The sequence below is a fragment of the Orcinus orca genome, chromosome 3 (assembly GCF_937001465.1).
Source record: "Orcinus orca chromosome 3, mOrcOrc1.1, whole genome shotgun sequence".
Classification (NCBI taxonomy): Eukaryota; Metazoa; Chordata; class Mammalia; order Artiodactyla; family Delphinidae; genus Orcinus; species Orcinus orca.
Window position 1 is genome coordinate 137,766,661 of NC_064561.1, and position 19,846 is coordinate 137,786,506.

Below are 19,846 nucleotides of genomic sequence, written 5' to 3' on the forward strand. Positions count from 1 at the left end.
TGCCCCAAAGTTTCCTTCTAGCTCCAGAATAGATTGAGCCTGTAATTTGTTTCAAGAGATTATCCTGGGAATTTTATATATTCTCCTTATGCTTGAGGAATGCCTTATCTTTTACAGAGAGCTTTCGTAAACATGATCTCACGAGAGACGTCACAGTAACTTGGTGAGGGAGGTGGGTAGAGAGTGAACTTAAATCAACATTCATGGACTCTTCCTGGGCTCTCTTTCTGCTGTTCATTATTTCATTCTAGCCAGTTTGCCCTGCTTCTCCTCTGTTTACATTCAAGTCCCTCTTTCATCCACTCACTTTGTTTCTTCTTCGGCTACCCTCCTTAATCTCTTCCACATTCAGTTTACCAGCACAATCAGCTAGTTCATATTTATCAACTTTCAGGTTGGTAATTTAAAATTGTGGATTGCTCTCAAGGAGGATTTTAATATATGAGAGTGTGTGTGTGTGTGTGTGTGTGTGTGTGTATGTGTATGTGTGTTTTGTTTTTAGCCCTTTATTCTGCATAACATGTACAGAAAAGCACACAAATTATAGGCGTACGACTCAGTGCATTTTTACAATGTGAGCACCCCATTTAACCAATGCCCACATCAAGAAATATGACATTACCAGCAGCCCAGATGTCCCTCCGCCCCTCCCAGTCTCTACCTCCATACAAATTAACCACTACTTTGATTTCTAATACCATGGATTAGCTTTTGTCTGCTTTTAAACTTTATGTAAGTACAATCATATAGTACTTTTCACATCTGGCCTTCTTATATCAATTATATTTTATCTATGTTATTCATCTATGTTATTGCATGTAGCAATAGTTCACTCTCATTGCTGTGCAGCATTCCATTGCATGAATCAATTTATCTGTTCTTATGTTGGTGGATATTTGGGTTGTTTTTGTCTATTAAGATAGTGCTATTATGAGCAGGGTGGCTTTTGGTGAACGTATTTCTGTGGCATATATACTTAAGAATGGAATTGCTGGGTTATACAGTGTGCATATAATTTCCAGTTGTTCCACGTTCCCTTGGTAACACTTAGTATATTGCCTTTTTCATTTTAGCCATTCTATAGGCATGTAGTGGTATTGCATTATAGATTTCTTTGCATTTCACTGCTAATTAATGAGATTGAATATCTGCATATGTTATGGTAAATTTGGAGGTTCTTTTATGTGAAGTGCCTGTTTGTTTTCCCATTTTTGTATGGAGTGTCTGTCCTTTCTTGATTTGAATTTTTTGTTTTGTTTTAGAAATTCTGGTTATAGGTTATCTTACTCTACAGCTTGTATTGTTTTTGTGTGTGTGTGTGTGTGTGTTTTTTTTTTTTGCGGTACGCGGGCCTCTCACTGTTGTGGCCTCTCCCGTTGCGGAGCACAGGCTCCGGACGCACAGGCTCAGCGGCCATGGCTCACGGGCCCAGCCTCTCCGTGGCATGTGGGATCTTCCCAGACCGGGGCACGAACCCATGTCCCCTGCATTGGCAGGCGGACTCTCAACCGCTGCGCCACCAAGTAAGCCCTGTGTGTGGTTTTAAGAAAGTTAAAAAGAAAAAGTTTAAATCTGGACCAACTTAATTTGGAGCATGGCTTATAGTAGTGTCAAATGAAGTAGAAAGATTGATATGCATAGGACAAAAAGATGTTTGAGTTTGGCCAGGAGAAAGACATGACTGGGAGTCAAAGTAGAATTAAGTTGAATGAGGTTAGGGGGTAGTTAAAAAAAAAATAAGGAAAGTGAAAGACCAGTTAGGCGTTTGCTTGTTGAGTACCAACTGTGTGTTTGTTGTGTCTGGTGCTGCACATACAGGGTGCCTGCTTGCACAGACCCTACCTGGGCCCTTGAAGCACCTGGTGTTGTATACTCAGGAATGATTACTGTGGCTGAGAAAGTTAGCCATCAAAGGGAGAAGAGAAATGGGACAACAGGTGCAGAGGTGATTGGGCAGTAGAGCATATGAAGAGAAACCTGGAAGAAGAGGCCTGGTTGGAAGAGAAGACAAGGAACCAGTATTGGGCAAAATAAAAAGAATATGCTGAGGTCAGAACTATCACTGAAAGAAAAAGGTGAAATCAGAAGAGCTGATTTCAGTAGGAAGGTAGGTGAAAAATAAGGCTCAGAGTCTGTAAAGTGATAGACTTGCAAGAGGAGCAAGAATGGTTATGAGAGTAAGACTCTGAGTTTTCGGGACTTTTAGAAGGAATGGTGGGAAGACGAGGGTCCTAAGAAAATGTTGGAGTAATTATGCAGGAAGAACACCATATGTGAACATTTCATTTAATTTAGGGATGGCTGATGATGGCTTGGATGTCTAGATTTTATTTTTTTAATTAATTAATTTACTTATCTTTGGCTGTGTTGGGTCTTCGTTGCTGCACGCGGGCTTTCTCTGGTTGCGGCGAGCGGGGGCTACTCTTCTGTTGTGGTGCATGGGCTTCTCATTGCGGTGGCTTCTCTTGTGGAGCATGGGCTCTAGGCATGCGGGCTTCAGTAGTTGCAGCATGCGGGCTCAGTAATTGTGGCTCGTGGGCTTTAGAGCACAGGCTCAGGAGTTGTGGCACATGGGCTTAGTTGCTCTGCCGCATGTGGGATCTTTCCGGACCAGGTAGGTTTTTTTTAAATAGGAAAATATAATGCAGAATTTTTAAACATGCTTTGACACCAGGCACTGTATTTTATGCATCTCCCTTTTCCTCTCCCCATACAGTGCCTTTCGTGTAACGAACAGTAAATACATGCTGAATGAGGTAAACTCGTATTAAACACAGGGCTCTAAGAAGTGAATTATGCATATTGAGCTCAGTTTTACATTACTTTTGTCCATATGTTTCTCATTAATGTAAAAATCCGTTAAGTTCACATCATTGGACAACTTGATGGCAACATCTCCAGTAAATATTTATTGCATGAATAAATGCATTTGTAAAAGTTACTTTCTCTTTAGCGTGTAAAGGTTGTAAATAAAAAAAATTTCAAGGCTCCGTCTGTTATTAAGGCAGTCTTTTGTTTATTTATTTTTATTGAAAAAATAATTATTTATTTTTGGCTGTGTTGGGTCTTTGTTGCTGCACGTGGGCTTTCTCTAGTTGCGGCGAGAGGGGGGGCTACTCTTCGTTGCGATGCGCGGGCTTCTCGTTGCGGTGGCTTCTTGTTGCGGTGGCTTCTTGTTGCGGAGGCTTCTTGTTGCGGAGCATGGGCTCTAGGCACGCGGGCTTCAGTAGTTGTGGCTCATGGGCTCTAGAGTGCAGGCTGAGTAGTTGTGGTGCACGGGCTTAGTTACTCCGCAGCATGTGGGATCTTCCCCGACCAGAGCTCGAACCTGTGTCCCCTGCATTGGCAGGCGGATTCTTAACCATTTGCACTACCAGGGAAGTCCCCTTAAGGCAGTCTTTTAAATGGAAAAACTGCATTCATTGTCTTAAATATTTGGGATGTAATAACCTTGTAAAAAACTCAATCGATCACTAAATACATTCCTCTCTTTTTGCCCCTAGTGGAATGAAACAGTCGAGCTTTTTCGCACCAAGATGCCGTTACGGAAACATCGGTGTCGCTTCAAAAGTTATGAACGTTGCTTCACAGCGGCCGAAGCTGTGGATTGGCTACACGAGCTGTTGAGGCGCAGCCAAAACTTTGGCCCCGAAGTGACCCGCAAACAAACGGTCCAGCTGCTAAAAAAATTCCTGAAGAATCACGTTATTGAAGACATCAAGGGAAAATGGGGCCAGGAAGACTTTGAAGACAACCGTCACTTGTACAGGTAATGGCAACAAGTCAGCCCCGAAGGGGAGGAGTTTGGGGAGGACCAGTGGGTCTGGTCAGTCTATTGAAACTTCCTCATGTGAAAGAGCTTACTCGTCCGTGGGCGTGATGCTTCAACTTGTGATTTGTTGGGTGGAGAACTGAGTCTGCTGCTACAGCAAAATTGATTACAATTTTTCTTGGTGCTCTCTTCTTCATAGAGCACCCCTTAAGTCTTTTGTTGCAGTGGCTTTTCAGTAAGGAAGACTTTTTGTGCCTTTTGCACACTGGGAGGATGGCTGTAGTAGCTTAGTGCCTCTCCTGGGGAACCTGAAAGGGTGAAACAGTAGTTCTGTCTCGCACCTTTCTGAGCAGTGTGAAGGTGTGTATTCAGGGGGTTAGTGGCAGAGGCGTCTGATCTTTAAGTGGAGCTCAGGTCTATAATGAAGAGTTGTACGAGAATTCCCCGATGTCTCAGATTAACCCTGCAGTGCATGTCTACTTTTCCCTAAACATTTTTGCTCATGTTTTAGTGCTGTTTTATGATTGCTCACTTACTACCCAATAATCTGAGGGTAAGGATGTCTCTCTGCTGACACTTCTGTCCTTACTGCATGCTAGACTGTTTCATTGCTGGAGGTGGAGGACACCTGCCTAGGATTCAGGGAATGGGAGAATACTAAAGAGGAATGAAGTCACACGAGTCCAGAAAAGAGGAATTGTTGAGCTGTCTACAGAGAGGGCTACCAAAGTGCTAAGAACCTGAGAGGTATTAAATGAAGAAACGAAGATGATGGGCCCTTAATATTTGCTGCCTTTTACTCCAACAGAAGAATAAGGAATTCTCTTACAGCACATTCAGCGAGGCATTTTGGGGCCACTGGGGCACCTGGGTTTGAGCAGAGAAAACGTGACTGTTTCCTATCTGAGTCATTTCTTTGGTTCCTTTGGGGACTAGAGGCTGAGAAAGGCTGCAGAGCAAGGGGAGGGTGGTCACCAGCTCCAAGGCTAAGGCCAGACAACTTTGTATGTTTAGGATCTAACTTCGTCACGAATTCCATCAGCAATCTCCCTCTTCTAGATGTCAAGGCTGTCAGCTGGGCAATTAGTTGTCTCTCCATTTGGCAGTTATCTCTAGCTTGCTGATCCAACTTTTAATTAGAATCTTGGGTGACTTTAGCCTGTTCTGAGACCACAGTGCTTATTAGTATCAGGCAGTGGAAACTCTATCCTTGGTTCCAAATGCCATACTTCACTGGGGATTCTTTTTTTTTTTTTTAAATTGTGTTTTTTAATTGAAGTATAAGTTAATTTACAATATTATATTAGTTTAGATGTACAGCATCTTACTAAGTTCTTACTTAGAACTTTCTTAGACCTTAGTTCTAAGGTCTGAGAAAGGAACTGATGCCAACAACACCTGTGATGTGCCAGACTCATTGCATAGTCGTCATTGAACTCAGCACCTGTAGATGTTGGTGGTATTATCTTGATCTTAAAGATTAGGAACTTAATGAGGCCAAAGTTACTGACTTGTCCAAAGTTACTCAGGTAGTAGTAAGAGTCAGGATTTAAACTGAGGTCTCTATCTCTGAAGCCTGTGTTCTTGTGGCGTATCAGACTGCCTCCATTGCCATGGCATGAGGTTGACTAGCTTATTAAATAAACTAATGACCGAATGAGTAAACAGAATCATAAACCAGAAATATTTAGTGTAGTCAACACCCGTTCATATATTCACAGAATTCCAGTAATGTATAAAGTACTATGTATTACATATTAAATGATCAGCTGTCTTCTCAAATAAAGGAGGTAAGGTAAACATAATCAGCTTAAACACTTACATAAATATAGCAGGGGATAGGTGGTTTCCTGGGTCTGTGAATTACAGAAAGGCATAGTTAGAGAAAGCAACATGAAATATAAAGACTCTTAGAGTATTTTTTTTTTTTTAACATCTTTATTGGGGTATAATTGCTTTACAAGGGTGTGTTAGTTTCTGCTTTATAACAAAGTGAATCAGTTATACATATACATATGTTCCCATATCTCTTCCCTCTTGCGTCTCCCTCCCTCCCACCCTCCCTATCCCACCCCTCCAGGCTGTCACAAAGCACCAAGCCAATCTCCCTGTGCCATGCGGCTGCTTCCAACTAGCTATCTACCTTACTACATTTGTTAGTGTGTATATGCCCATGACTCTCTCTCGCCCTGTCACAGCTCACCCTTCCCCCTCCCCATAACCTCGAGTCCGTTCTCTAGGAGGTCTGCGTCTTTATTCCTGCCTTACCCCTAGGTTCTTCATGACATTTTATTTTTTCTTAAATTCCATATATATGTGTTAGCATACGGTATTTGTCTTTTTCTTTCTGACTTACTTCACTCTGTATGACAGACTCTAGGTCTATCCACCTCATTACAAATAGCTCAATTTCGTTTCTTTTTATGGCTGAGTAATATTCCATTGTATATATGTGCCACATCTTCTTTATCCGTTCATCCGATGATGGGCATTTAGGTTGTTTCCATCTCCGGGCTATTGTAACTAGAGCTGCAATGAACATTTTGGTACATGACTCTTTTTGAATTTCGGTTTTCTCAGGGTATATGCCCAGTAGTGGGATTGCTGGGTCATATGGTAGTTCTATTTGTAGCTTTTTAAGGAACCTCCATACTGTTCTCCATAGTGGCTGAACCAATTCACATTCCCACCAGCAGTGCAAGAGTGTTCCCTTTTCTCCACACCCTCTCCAGCATTTATTGTTTCTAGATTTTTTGATGATGGCCATTCTGACTGGTGTGAGATGATATCTCATTGTAGTTTTGATTTGCATTTCTCTAATGATTAATGATGTTGAGCATTCTTTCATGTGTTTGTTGGCAGTCTGTATATCTTCTTTGGAGAAATGTCTATTTAGGTCTTCTGCCCATTTTTGGATTGGGTTGTTTGTTTTTTTGATATTGAGCTGCATGAGCTGCTTGTAAGTTTTGGAGATTAATCCTTTGTCGGTTACTTCATTTGCAAATATTTTCTCCCATTCTGAGGGTTGTCTTTTGGTCTTGTTTATGGTTTCCTTTGCTGTGCAAAAGCTTTGAAGTTTCATTAGGTCCCATTTGTTTATTTTTGTTTTTATTTCCATTACTCTAGGAGGTGGGTCAGAAAGGATCTTGCTGTGATTTATGTCATAGAGTGTTCTGCCTATGTTTTCCTCTAAGAGTTTGATAGTTTCTGGCCTTATATTTAGGTCTTTAATCCATTTTGAGCTTATTTTTGTGTATGGTGTTAGGGAGTGATCTAATCTCATACTTTTACATGTAACTGTCCAGTTTTCCCAGCACCACTTATTGAAGAGGCTGTCCTTTCTCCAGTGTACATTCCTGCCACCTTTATCAAAGATAAGGTGTCCATATGTGCATGGGTTTATCTCTGGGCTTTCTATCCTGTTCCATTGATCTATCTTTCTGTTTTTGTGCCAGTACCATACCGTCTTGATAACTGTAGCTTTGTAGTATAGTCTGAAGTCAGGGAGCCTGATTCCTCCAGTTCCTTTTTTCGTTCTCAAGATTGCTTTGGTTATTCGGGGTCTTTTGTGTTTCCATACAAATTGCAAAATTTTTTGTTCTAGTTCTGTGAAAAATGCCATTGGTAGTTTGATAGGGATTGCATTGAATCTATAGATTGCTTTGGGTAGTAGAGTCATTTTCACAATGTTGATTCTTCCAATCCAAGAACATGGTATATCTCTCCATCTATTTATATCATCTTTAATTTCTTTCATCAGTGTCTTATAATTTTCTGCATACAGGTCTTTTGTCTCCTTAGGTAGGTTTATTCCTAGATATTTTATTCTCTTTGTTGCAGTGGTAAATGGGAGTGTTTTCTTGATTTCACTTTCAGATTTTTCATCATTAGTATATAGGAATGCCAGAGATTTCTGTGCATTAATTTTGTATCCTGCCACTTTACCAAATTCATTGATTAGTTCTAGTAGTTTTCTGGTAGCATCTTTAGGATTCTCTATGTATAGGATCATGTCATCTGCAAACAGTGACAGCTTTACTTCTTCTTTTCCGATTTGGATTCCTTTTATTTCCTTTTCTTCTCTGATTGCTGTGGCTAAAACTTCCAAAACTATGTTGAATAAGAGTGGTGAGAGTGGACAACCTTGTCTTGTTCCTGATCTTAGTGGAAATGCTTTCAGTTTTTCACCATTGAGGATGATGTTTGCTATGGGCTTGTCATATATGGCCTTTATTATGTTGAGGAAAGTTCCCTCTATGCCTACTTTCTGCAGGGTTTTTATCATAAATGGGTGTTGAATTTTGTCAAAAGCTTTCTCTGCATCTATTGAGATGATCATGTGGTTTTTCTTCTTCAATTTGTTAATATGGTTTATCACATTGATAGATTTGCGTATATTGAAGAATCCTTGCATTCCTGGAATAAACCCCACTTGATCATGGTGTATGATCCTTTTAATGTGCTGTTGGATTCTGTTTGCTAGTATTTTGTTGAGGATTTTTGCATCTATGTTCATCAGTGATATTGGCCTGTAGTTTTCTTTCTTTGTGACATCCTTGTCTGGTTTTGGTATCAAGGTGATGGTGGCCTCGTAGAAGGAGTATGGGAGTGGTCCTCCCTCTGCTATATTTTGGAAGAGTTTGAGAAGGATAGGTATTAGCTCTTCTCTAAATGTTTGATAGAATTCGCCTGTGAAGCCATCTGGTCCTGGGCTTTTCTTTGTTGGAAGATTTTTAATCACAGTTTCAATTTCAGTACTTGTGATTGGTCTGTTCATATTTTCTATTTCTTCCTGATTCAGTCTTGGCAGGTTGTGCATTTCTAAGAATTTGTCCATTTCTTCCAGATTGTCCATTTTATTGGCATAGAGTTGCTTGTAGTAATCTCTCATGATCTCTTTTATTTCTGCAGTGTCAGTTGTTACCTCTCCTTTTTCATTTCTAATTCTATTGATTTGAGTCTTCTCCCTTTTTTTCTTGATGAGTCTGGCTAGTGGTTTATCTATTTTGTTTATCTTCTCAAAGAACCAGCTTTTAGTTTTATTGATCTTTGCTATTGTTCCCTTCATTTCTTTTTCATTTATTTCTGATCTGATTTTTATGATTTCTTTCCTTCTGCTAGCTTTGGGGTTTTTTTGTTCTTCTTTCTCTAATTGCTTGAGGTGCAAGGTTAGGTTGTTTATTCTAGATGTTTCCTGCTTCTTAAGGTGGGCTTGTATTGCTATAAACTTCCCCCTTAGAACTGCTTTTGCTGCATCCCACAAGTTTTGGGTCGTTGTGTCTCCATTGTCATTTGTTTCTAGGTATTTTTTGATTTCCTCTTTGATTTCTTCAGTGATCACTTCATTATTAAGTAGTGTATTGTTTAGCCTCCATGTGTTTGTATTTTTTACAGATCTTTTCCTGTAATTGCTATCTAGTCTCATGGCATTGTGATCAGAAAAGATACTTGATACAATTTCAATTTTCTTAAATTTACCAAGGCTTGATTTGTGACCCAAGATATGATCTATCCTGGAGAATGTTCCATGAGCACTTGAGAAAAATGTGTATTCTGTTGTTTTTGGATGGAGTGTCCTATAAATATCAATTAAGTCCATCTTGTTTAATGTATCATTTAAAGCTTGTGTTTCCTTATTTATTTTCATTTTGGATGATCTGTCCATGGGGGAAAGTGGGGTGTTTAAGTCCCCTACTATGAATGTGTTACTGTCGATTTCCCCTTTTATGGCTGTTAGTATTTGCCTTATGTATTGAGGTGCTGCTATGTTGGGTGCATAAATATTTACAATTGTTATATCTTCTTCTTGGATCGATCCCTTGATCATTATGTAGTGTCCTTCTTTGTCTCTTTTAATAGTTCTTATTTTAAAGTCTATTTTGTCTGATATGAGAATTGCTACTCCAGCTTTCTTTTGGTTTCCATTTGCATGGAATATCTTTTTCCATCCCCTTACTTTCAGTCTGTATGTGTCTCTAGGTCTGAAGTGGGTCTCTTGTAGACAGCATATATATGGGTCTTGTTTTTGTATCCATTCAGCTAATCTGTGTCTTTTGGTGGGAGCATTTAGTCCATTTACATTTAAGGTAATTATCGATATGTATGTTCCTATTCCCATTTTCTAAATTGTTTTGGGTTCGTTATTATAGGTCTTTTCCTTCTCTTGTGTTTCTTGCCTAGAGAAGATCCTTTAGCATTTGTTGTAAAGCTGGTTTGGTGGTGCTGAACTCTCTCAGCTTTTGCTTGTCTGTAAAGGTTTTAATTTCCCCATCAAATCTGAATGAGATCCTTGCTGGGTAGAGTAGTCTTGGCTGCAGGTTTTTCTCCTTCATCACTTTCAGTATGTCCTGCCACTCCCTTCTGGCTTGTAGGGTTTCTGCTGAGAGATCAGCTGTTAACCTTATGGGGATTCCCTTATGTGTTATTTGTTGTTTTTCCCTTGCTGCTTTTAATATGCTTTCTTTGTATTTAATTTTTGACAGTTTGATTAATATGTGTCTTGGCGTATTTCTCCTTGTATTTATCCTGTATGGGACTCTCTGTGCTTCCTGGACTTGATTAACTATTTCCTTTCCCATATTAGGGAAGTTTTCAACTATAATCTCTTCAAATATCTTCTCAGTCCCTTTCTTTTTCTCTTCTTCTTCTGGAACCCCTATAATTCGAATGTTGGTGCGTTTAATGTTGTCCCAGAGGTCTCTGAGACTGTCCTCAGTTCTTTTCATTCTTTTTTCTTTATTCTGCTCTGCAGTAGTTATTTCCACTATTTTATCTTCCAGGTCACTTATCCGTTCTTCTGCCTCAGTTATTCTGCTATTGATCCCATCTAGAGTACTTTTAATTTCATTTATTGTGTTGTTCATCGTTGCTTGTTTCATCTTTAGTTCTTCTAGGTCCTTGTTAACTGATTCTTGCATTTTGTCCATTCTATTGTCCATTCTATCTCCAAGATTTCAGATCATCCTTACTATCATTATTCTGAATTCTTTTTCAGGTAAGCTGCCTATTTCCTCTTCATTTGTTAGGTCTGGTGCATTTTTATCTTGCTCCTTTATCTGCTGTGTGTTTTTCTGTCTTTTCATTTTGCTTATCTTACTGTGTTTGGGGTCTCCTTTTTGCAGGCTGCAGGTTCGTAGTTCCTGCTGTTTTTGATGTCTGTCCCCAGTGGCTAAGGTTGGTTCAGTGGGTTGTGTAGGTTTCCTGGTGGAGGGGACTAGTGCCTGTGTTGTGGTGGATGAGGCTGGATCTTGTCTCTCTAGTGGGCAGGTTCACGTCTGGTGGTGTGTTTGGGGTGTCTGTGGCCTTATTATTATTTTAGGCAGCCTCTCTGCAAATGGGTGGGGTTGTGTTCCTGTCTTGCTAGTTGTTTGGCATAGGTTGTCCAGCACTGTGGCTTGCTGGTCGTTGAGTGAAGCTGGGTGCTGGTGTTAAGATGGAGGTCTCTGGGAGATTTTCGCCGTTTGATATTATGTGGAGCTGGGAGGTCTCTTGTGGACCAGTGTCCTGAAGTTGGCTCTCCTACCTCAGAGGCAGAGCCCTGACTCCTGGCTGGAGCACCAAGAGCTTTTCATCCACATGGCTCAGAATAAAAGGGAGAAAAAGTAGAGGGAATTAGTAGAAGTATGAGGAAAGAAAGAAGGAAAGGAGGGAAGGAAGGAAGGAAGAAAGAAAGAAAGAAGCAAAGAAGGAAAGAAGGAAAGAATGGAGGGAGGGAGGGAGGAAGGAAGGAAGGAGGGAAAGAAGGAAAAAAGAAAGAGATACAGTAAAAATAAAATAAAGTATAATAAAATTATTGAATTAAAAAATTCTTATTTAGAAAAAAAAAAAAGGGACGGATAGAACCTTAGGACAAATGTTGGAAGCAAAGCTATACAGACAAAATCTTACACAGAAGCATACACATACACCCTCACTAAAAGAGGTAAAGGGGGAAAAATCATCAATCTTGCTGTCAGAGGCCACCTCCTCAATTTGGGATGATTCGTTGTCTAAAGGAGGGAAGGAAGGAAGGAAAGAAAGAAAGAAAGAAAGAAAGAAAGAAAGAATGAAGGTAAAGTATATTAACGTTATTAAAATTAAAATTGATTATTAAGAAAAAAAAATTTTTAAAAAAAAACCATGGACGGATAGAACCCTAGGACAAATGGTGGAAGCAAGACTATACAGACAAGATCTCACACAGAAGTATACACATATACATTCACAAAAAGAGGAAAAGGGAAAAAAATCATAGATCTTGCTCCTAAAGTCCACCTCCTTAATTTGGGATGATTGGTTGTCTATTCAGGTATTCCACAGATGCAGAGTATATCAAGTTGATTGTGGAGCTTTAATCCGCTGCTTCTGAGGCTGCTGGGAGAGATTTCCGTTTCTCTTCTTTGTTCTCACAGCTTCCAGGGGCTCACCTTTGGATTTGGCCCTGCCACTGCGTGTAGGTCGCTGGAGGGCGTCTGTTTTTTGCTCAGACAGGGCGGGGTTAAAAGAGCCGCTGATTCGGGGTCTCTGGCGCACTCAGGCCGGCGCGGCGGGAGGGGCACGGCGTGCGGGGCGGGCCTGCGGCGGCAAAGGCCAGCGTGACTTTGCACCAGCCTGAGGCCCGCTGTGCGTTCTCCCGGGGAAGTTGTCCCTGGATCCCGGGAACCTGGCAGTGGCGGGCTGCACAGGCTCCGCGGAAGAGGGGTGTGGAGAGTGACCTGTGCTCGCACACAGGCCCCTCGGTGGCGGCAGCAGCAGCCTTATCGTCTCCCGCCCGTCTCTGGGGTCCGCGCTTTCAGCCGCGGCTCGCGCCCGTCTCTGGGGTCCGCGCTTTCAGCCGCGGCTCGCGCCCGTCTCTGGGGTCCGCGCTTTCAGCCGCGGCTCGCGCCCGTCTCTGGGGTCCGCGCTTTTAGCCGCGGCTCGCGCCCGTCTCTGGGGTTCGCGCGTTTAGCCGCGGTTCGCGCCCGTCTCTGGAGCTCCTTTAAGCAGCGTTCGTAAACCCCTCTCCTCACGCACCAGGAAACAAAGAGGGAAGAAAAAGTCTCTTGCCTCTTCGGCAGGTGCAGACTTTTCCCCGGACTCCCTCCCAGCTAGCCGTGGTGCACTAACCCCTTCAGGCTATGTTCAAGCCGCCAACCCCAGTCCTCTCCCTGCGCTCCGGCCTCAGCTCGCAGCCCCGCCCGCCCCGGCGGGTGAGCAGACAAGCCTCTCGGGCTGGTGAGTGCCGGTCGGCACCGATCCTCTGTGCGGGAATCTCCCCGCTTTGCCCTCCGCACCCGTTGCTGTGCACTCCTCCGCGGCTCCGAAGCTCCCCCCTCCGCCCCCCGCAGTCTCCGCCCGCGAAGGGGCTTCCTAGTGTGTGGAAACTTTTCCTCCTTCACAGCTCCCTCCCACTGGTGCAGGTGCCGTACCTATTCTTTTGTCTCTGTTTTTTCTTTTTTTTCTTTTGCCCTACCCAGGTACGTGGGGAATTTCTTGCCTTTTGGGAGGTCTGAGGTCTTCTGCCAGCGTTCAGTAGGTGTTCTGTAGGAGTTGTTCCACGTGTAGATGTATTTCTGGTGTATCTGTGGGGAGGAAGGTGATCTCCGCGTCTTACTCTTCCGCCATCTTCAAGGTCCCCCTCTAGAGTATTTTTTAAAGACAGAAATTACACACACACCACAGGAGAATTTTATAACAGAAATGATGAGTGAAGCTTTTATTTTGGAATGTGTCAAATCTTATTTTTAGTTTAAAAACATGTCATATTTGCTGTGTGACTGCATTTACATTTGTTAACTATGATTTTATTTTTCAAGAATCCAAGAGTTAAGTATAGAAAGTAGGGGGAAATAGTGAATTTTTGTGTGTAAGAAAGGAAAGTGAGATCCTAATATCTGAATGTCCCTAACAGAGGAGATTTTGCAGAGAAGGGCCCAGAGCTATTTACTGAACCACTCTTTGCTGTTAGTAACATGGGTGACTAGAAAGAGAGCTGGACTGGCTGCCAGTGGAGACAATTTTCGATTTCACTAAAGGGTCCTCATAGTCGAGCCATATGCTGTCATCTGTGTCTAACAAATCTTCGTGGCCCCAGACTTTGGATGAAGAGAACCAGTGATACTACCTTGTATTTTTATAAGAAATTTCAGTTTATGAAGCAATTCTTTATGATCTCATTTGATCTTCGTGACGACCCCGTACGGTAGACAGGGTGGATAGTTCATCCTCAGAGAACTAGACAGTTGTCTCTCTGAAACCTCTAAACAAAGCATCAGTAAATTCCATGGTGATCATTGAATTGGCCCATTTATGTATGGGAACAGACAGTTACATAGGATTATTTAAACCTAATGAAGTGGGTTATATAGAAATAGAGGTGTGTATTATGATCATTGCTTGTTTTGGACTATTAAATGAGGAAAGTGTTTGGCCGGTTTTAGATCTTTAGCAGGATGGGTCCTTGGTCTGGAGCCTCCACCGGGCCCTTGCCCTGTTCTTACTACTGATGCTAGCTCTGGTATGCAGTTGTAACCACGGTGTTCATGGCTTACGGATAGAAATTCACTGGCTCGAGTGTACTGCTTGTGATCTAATGTGCAGGGAACCATTTTCTTTTTATTTTCCTTCTTCTTCCTGTTCCTTTTTTTCTTTCCTTCTCTATTTCTTTCTCTGTTTATACCACTTTATGTGTATGACTGGCATGTTCCCACTTCTTTCCCCTTTTCTTTTTCTTCTACTTCATTTCTCTCTCCTTTTCTTTCTGTCTTTTCCCTCATATTTGCTTTTTTTCTGGCTTATTTCCAAAATGTTTAATTTGAAATTTGTTATGTAGATTTTGTCAGCTTTCTTGAACATGACTTTCACTGTTCTTTATTTAAAAAGCAGGAGTCATGCTACCTAGTTTTAAGACTTACTCTATAAAATCACAGTAATGAAGACTGGTGTTGGTGAAGGGTTGGATGGACACTTGGGTCAGTGGAACAGAACAGAGTCCAGAAACACACAAACATGGCCAGTTGATTTTTGACGAAGATGTAAAGGTAACTTAAAGGGAAAAGGTCAGTCTTTTTGGCATATGATGTTGGAACAATTAGAAGGCAGCTATGCTTACCACTATACCACCAGTGCTCACAATGTTGGGACAGTTGGACATCTATTCATCTACATGCAAAAAAATGAACCTCAACCTAAACCTAATTTTTTTAATACAGAAATTCATTCATAGAATTCAATGTAAAACTAAAAAAATTTTAGAAAAACAGAAAATCTTTATGCCCTGGGGTTAGGCAAGGAGATTTTAGACATGACACCAAAAGCATGATTTATAAAAGAAAAAACATGATAAATTGGACTTCATCAAAATTAAAAACTTTTGCTATGTGAAAGGCACTGTTAAGAGGATGAGAGGACAAGCGAATGTTGGGGAGAAAATACTTGTAAATCGCATATATGACAGTGAACTGGTATCAAGAATATATAAAGAATTCACAAAACTCAACTGTAAGAAAACAAACAACAAATAATAGATTTGAAAAGACACTTCATCAAAGATATAAAGATGCTTCATCAAAGATATACAGACAGCAAATAAGCGCTTGAAAAGATGTTTAACATCATTAGCACTAGGGAAATGCAAATTAAAACCATGGTGAGATACCACTACATATCTAGTAGAATGGCTAAAATAAGAATACTAATAACGCCAAAATCAAGAGAGGATGCAGAGCAATTGGAAGTCTCCTCCATTGATGGTGGGAAGCCTAGATTGGTAGTCACTTTGGAAAACAGTTTGGCAGTCTCTTTTAAAGTTAAACATGTACTTATATATGACTTCATATTCCTGCTCCTGGGCGTTTACCCTGGAGAAATGAAAACTTATGTTCACACAAAAACTTGTATGTGAATATATATATTTTTAACATCTTTATTGGAGTATAATTGCTTTACAATGTTGTGTTAGTTTCTGCTGTATAACAAAGTGAATCAGCTATATGTATACATATATCCCCATATCCCCTCCCTCTTGAGCCTCCCTCCCACTCTCCCTATCCCACCCCTCTAGGTGGTCACAAAGCACTGAGCTGATCTCCCTGTGCTATGCGGCTGCTTCCCACTAGCTATCGATTTTACATTTGTTAGTGTATATATGTCAATGCTACCATCTCACTTCATCCCAGCTTACCCTTCCGTACCTAAATATTTATAGCATCTCTGTTAATTCAAATGTTCCTATGGGTGAATGGATAAACACTGAACATCTATATGGAACGCTTCTGTGCATATCCAGTGCAGTGGGAGGTGTGACTAAGTCAGAGCAGGAGGGAGGTTTTTTGTGAATAATTGAATTGTTCTGTTTGCTGATTGTGATGGTGGTTTTACAAAGTGTATATATGTGTTAAAATTGATAGAGCAGTACACACACACACACACACACACACGAAAAAATAAATTTTACTATATGCTAATAACATTTTTTTAATGCTGGAGATTTGAAAAGTCTCTATTTTTACCTCTAGTGAAAGAAATCCTAATTTACATTGATTGAGGTATATGGCCCTTCAGTCATTTTCTGTGGCTCTGGGAAAAAGTCTTTATTATTACCCTATAGGTCTTTTGAAGGGACCAATAGGAACTTCTTCAAGTTAATGGACTATTGGCTCCCTCTAGTGGACACCTTTTGTTTTTATAGTAAAGCTTAAAATTGTGATTGTGAGTTTTGTTTTTCTTTTGTTTTTATTCATTTAAAGTCCTGAGTTTTTATCCTGTGATAGTTGGATAAATTTGGTACATTTCCTATGCATCAGTTTTTTTCATCTATAAGATGACAGCGCTGGACTGTATTCTTTAAGGTCTTTTTCCATTCTAAACTTTAATGGTTCCAAATACTGAGTACATATCATAGGTGTTTTCCAAGTCCTAGGCGATGAAGAAGATACGAAAGAAATGTAACATTGTTTTCCTCCCTAATTTTGCAATCTCTTTTGAGAGAGAGTATGCATATATAAAAAAGATATGTAGCAGAACCAAGGCAGCATTGAATTAATTAACCAAAATGAACCTGTAACAAAAGCTTAGAGATACTACACTGGCAGTCCTTGGGTTGACACAGCTGTTTTGTTTAACTGGCATTGTGTTTTTAATCATTGAAATTTTTTTCTCATTTTTGTTTTTCAATTTTGTGTATTTTGTGAAAGTAATACATTCATGTGTTTCAAAATTTACAAAGTACAAAAGAGTATATACAATAAAAATTTCCCTTCTACCTTGCTCCCCCAGGTGGGGTTCAGGCCTTGAACTTGCATTGAAGCTTTCTTATTTTTATTATTTATTCTCAAGTTGTGTTGTTCTTTTTAATACCTTAAATGCTAGTTTGTCCTGGATGAGAAGAAGCTGAATAACTTTCAAATGCACAGTAGAAATAGAGTGGGGGGTAGGGGGGGAAGAGCAGGATAGAAAATAGTTTATTCTTACTTTTTCCCATGTAAAGGCTTAAGCAAAAAAATATAGAAAAGTCACAATGTTAACAGTAGTTATTTCTGGATAGAGGGCTTAAAGACAGCATAAATTATTTTCTCTCTTCTTAATTTTACACATTGAGTACATATTGCTTTTATTTTCAATTTTTAAAATCATTCCAGTAAAAGAGTAATCAATAAATTGTATTGTTTGGAAGTTTACAATGATAGGATGACTTCTTCTGGGCACCTCTGCTCCATACCAGTATCCCACTTGCTTCTGGATACTGTGGACTAAGGATGCTGCCTGCCATTATCAGTAAACAAAGGATGTTGCAGCCATCGAGCGATCAGCCACTGCAGCCACCTTGTTGAGCCCTGAGGGGACTCAGGATGGGAGAGCACAGGATACTGGCCCCAGATAGCTAAGGTGCATGTCAAAGGGATGATTTCAGTGAGCCCAGACTCTTGCATCTTCCCATACATAGAAAAGCGCCAAGTTAATTAACTTGAGATATGTGGTTTTCTTTAATTAATCTTTTGATGTTCCCACTATCTGGACTTTGTTACAAAACTCCTATATATCTTGGCTCTCCCCTTACCTCTTCAGAGCAGTTTCTCAGAGCTATCTGAGAGGCTGCCTTCCAGGCTTGAACTCCTGAGAAAGTTCGCCAAATAATACATGATTCTGAAGTTTTAGGTCGTCCATTTTTTTCAGTCGACAGTAGTAAAAATTCATCCGGAAGAGAGAAGGCACAAAAGTAGCCAAAAAAATCTTGGGCAGCGAGACCTTCTGCTTTATCAGAAACTAAAATGCCATAGGGCTAAACAGTGTGATAGTAGACCTGGAATAAATAAATCTGGAACTGACTAGAGTAGAGAAAAAACAAACTCTCCACCCAGTTCCCTTCCCCACAGGCACCTAATGTTATTAGCTTATAACACAGCGTCTTAAAAAATTGTGAACAAATGGGAGCAAATTTAATTGGAGCAATTCCCCCCAGTTGCCGCCCTTCCCACCACTTCACTACATCATACCAGACTGTGTCATGGTAATGTTGTCTGTCTTGGTCAGTGCAGGAATTGTGTTTGTGACCCAGTCGGTGTGGACTGGAGTTTTGTGAGATCTCCTGGAGGAGGGAGGTGGAGGACGTCCATCTGGGTCCTGAGAATGGGATAGGGTCTGGATGATCAGATGGGATGGGAAGGGGGAGCATATTTCAGGTGACAGGACCACGGCTCTCAGTCAGATATACCTAAGTCAGCTTCACTGGGAGAAGAGGGAGGAGGCTAACCTGGCTGGAGAAGTTTTAGGTCAGGAAGTCATAGGGCTAAATTTGGTGGTGTTTCTTAAATATCTGGCTATGGAGTTGACATTTATGTAAAAGGAAAAGGCAGCCAAGGTCCGTGTTTTGAGTAGGAATGAAGTCTGTGTTCTAGAATAGAGTTAATTGGACTTCCCTGGTGGTCCAGTGGTTAAGACTCTGTGCTTCCACTGCGGGGGGACATGGGTTCGATCTCTGGTCAGGGATCCCACATGCCGTGCCGTGTGGCCAAAAAAAAGGGAATAGAATAGAGTTAATTGAATAGTAGTAATAGAATAGATTTTTAAGGCAGTGAAACTGGTGAGGTTTTCAAGGTAACTGGCGGGGGTGATGTTGCCTGGATGAGAATGCCAGCCATGGGGCTGAAAAAGAAGGAAGGGCCCACATTTTATAGCCAAATTCCAGGCTAGACCCTAACTGCTCCATAGGCCTTCAGGTTTGCCTGAAGTCTGACATTTTTTAAATGTATTATTCATTAGTCTGAAATTGCTATTTTCATTTAGAATCTTTGTTGACGTTTGGCATTTTCTTTTACTGAGGCCTGGAATGTAACTCAAGTCCTTTTCAAGGCAACTGTCAATCCATAATACCTTGCAGTTCTTCAGACACATCTACAGTGTTTAGTGGGTGTTTAAATCTTCGGAATGGCTTTGTTCCTATTTAATGTCTCAAGGAGTTTGGAGCCTCCGGAGCTGGAGCTGGGTGAGTGTCTCAGAGTCTCTGTCCCCATACCTCCCACAAGGGTCAAGAATGAATGTCCAGGTCACAGTGTCATAGCTGTGGGATAATGATGGAAAAATATATAGTAGAGGGGACTTCCCTGGTGGCGTGGTGGTTAAGAATCCGCCTGCCAGTGCAGGGGACACGGGTTTGATCTCTGGTCTGGGAAGATCCCACATGCCACGGAGCAACTAAGCCCATGCGCCACAACTACTGAGCTGCAGCTACTGAAGCCTGTGTGCTCTAGGGCCCATGTGCCATAACTACTGAGCCCGCGTGCTGCAACTACTGAAGCCCGCATGCCTAGAGCTCATGTTCCGCAACAAGAGAAACCATTGCAATGAGAAGCCCGTGCACCGCAATGAAGAGCAGCCCCCGCTCGTCACAACTAGAGAAAGGTCATGCACGGCAATGAAGACCCAACGCAGCCAAAAAAAAAAAAGAAAAAAAGAAAAATATATAGTAGATGTTTGGCTTTTTTTTGCTGCCACGCCTTCTAGACTCCTTTTCTAGTTTGTGGGATCTCTTGTTTGTGTGAGCCTTGCTGGGAAGGAGAGCCCCGCCCCCAGTGGAAGCCTAGGCAGGTGAGACACTCTCTCCCTGCCCCTGAGCAGTTA

General features: G+C 41.2%; 1 protein-coding gene across 1 annotated transcript in view; it reads left to right on the plus strand.

Annotated features, from left to right (window-relative positions):
- DEPDC1B (DEP domain containing 1B) overlaps nt 1–19,846 on the plus strand; it is a 103,796-nt gene that overhangs the window by 6,346 nt on the left and 77,604 nt on the right. Inside the window, exon 2 of the mRNA XM_049707927.1 lies at nt 3,504–3,769. Within this exon, the coding sequence (XP_049563884.1) occupies nt 3,504–3,769 (266 nt within the window). The remainder of the gene's footprint in view (nt 1–3,503; nt 3,770–19,846) is intronic.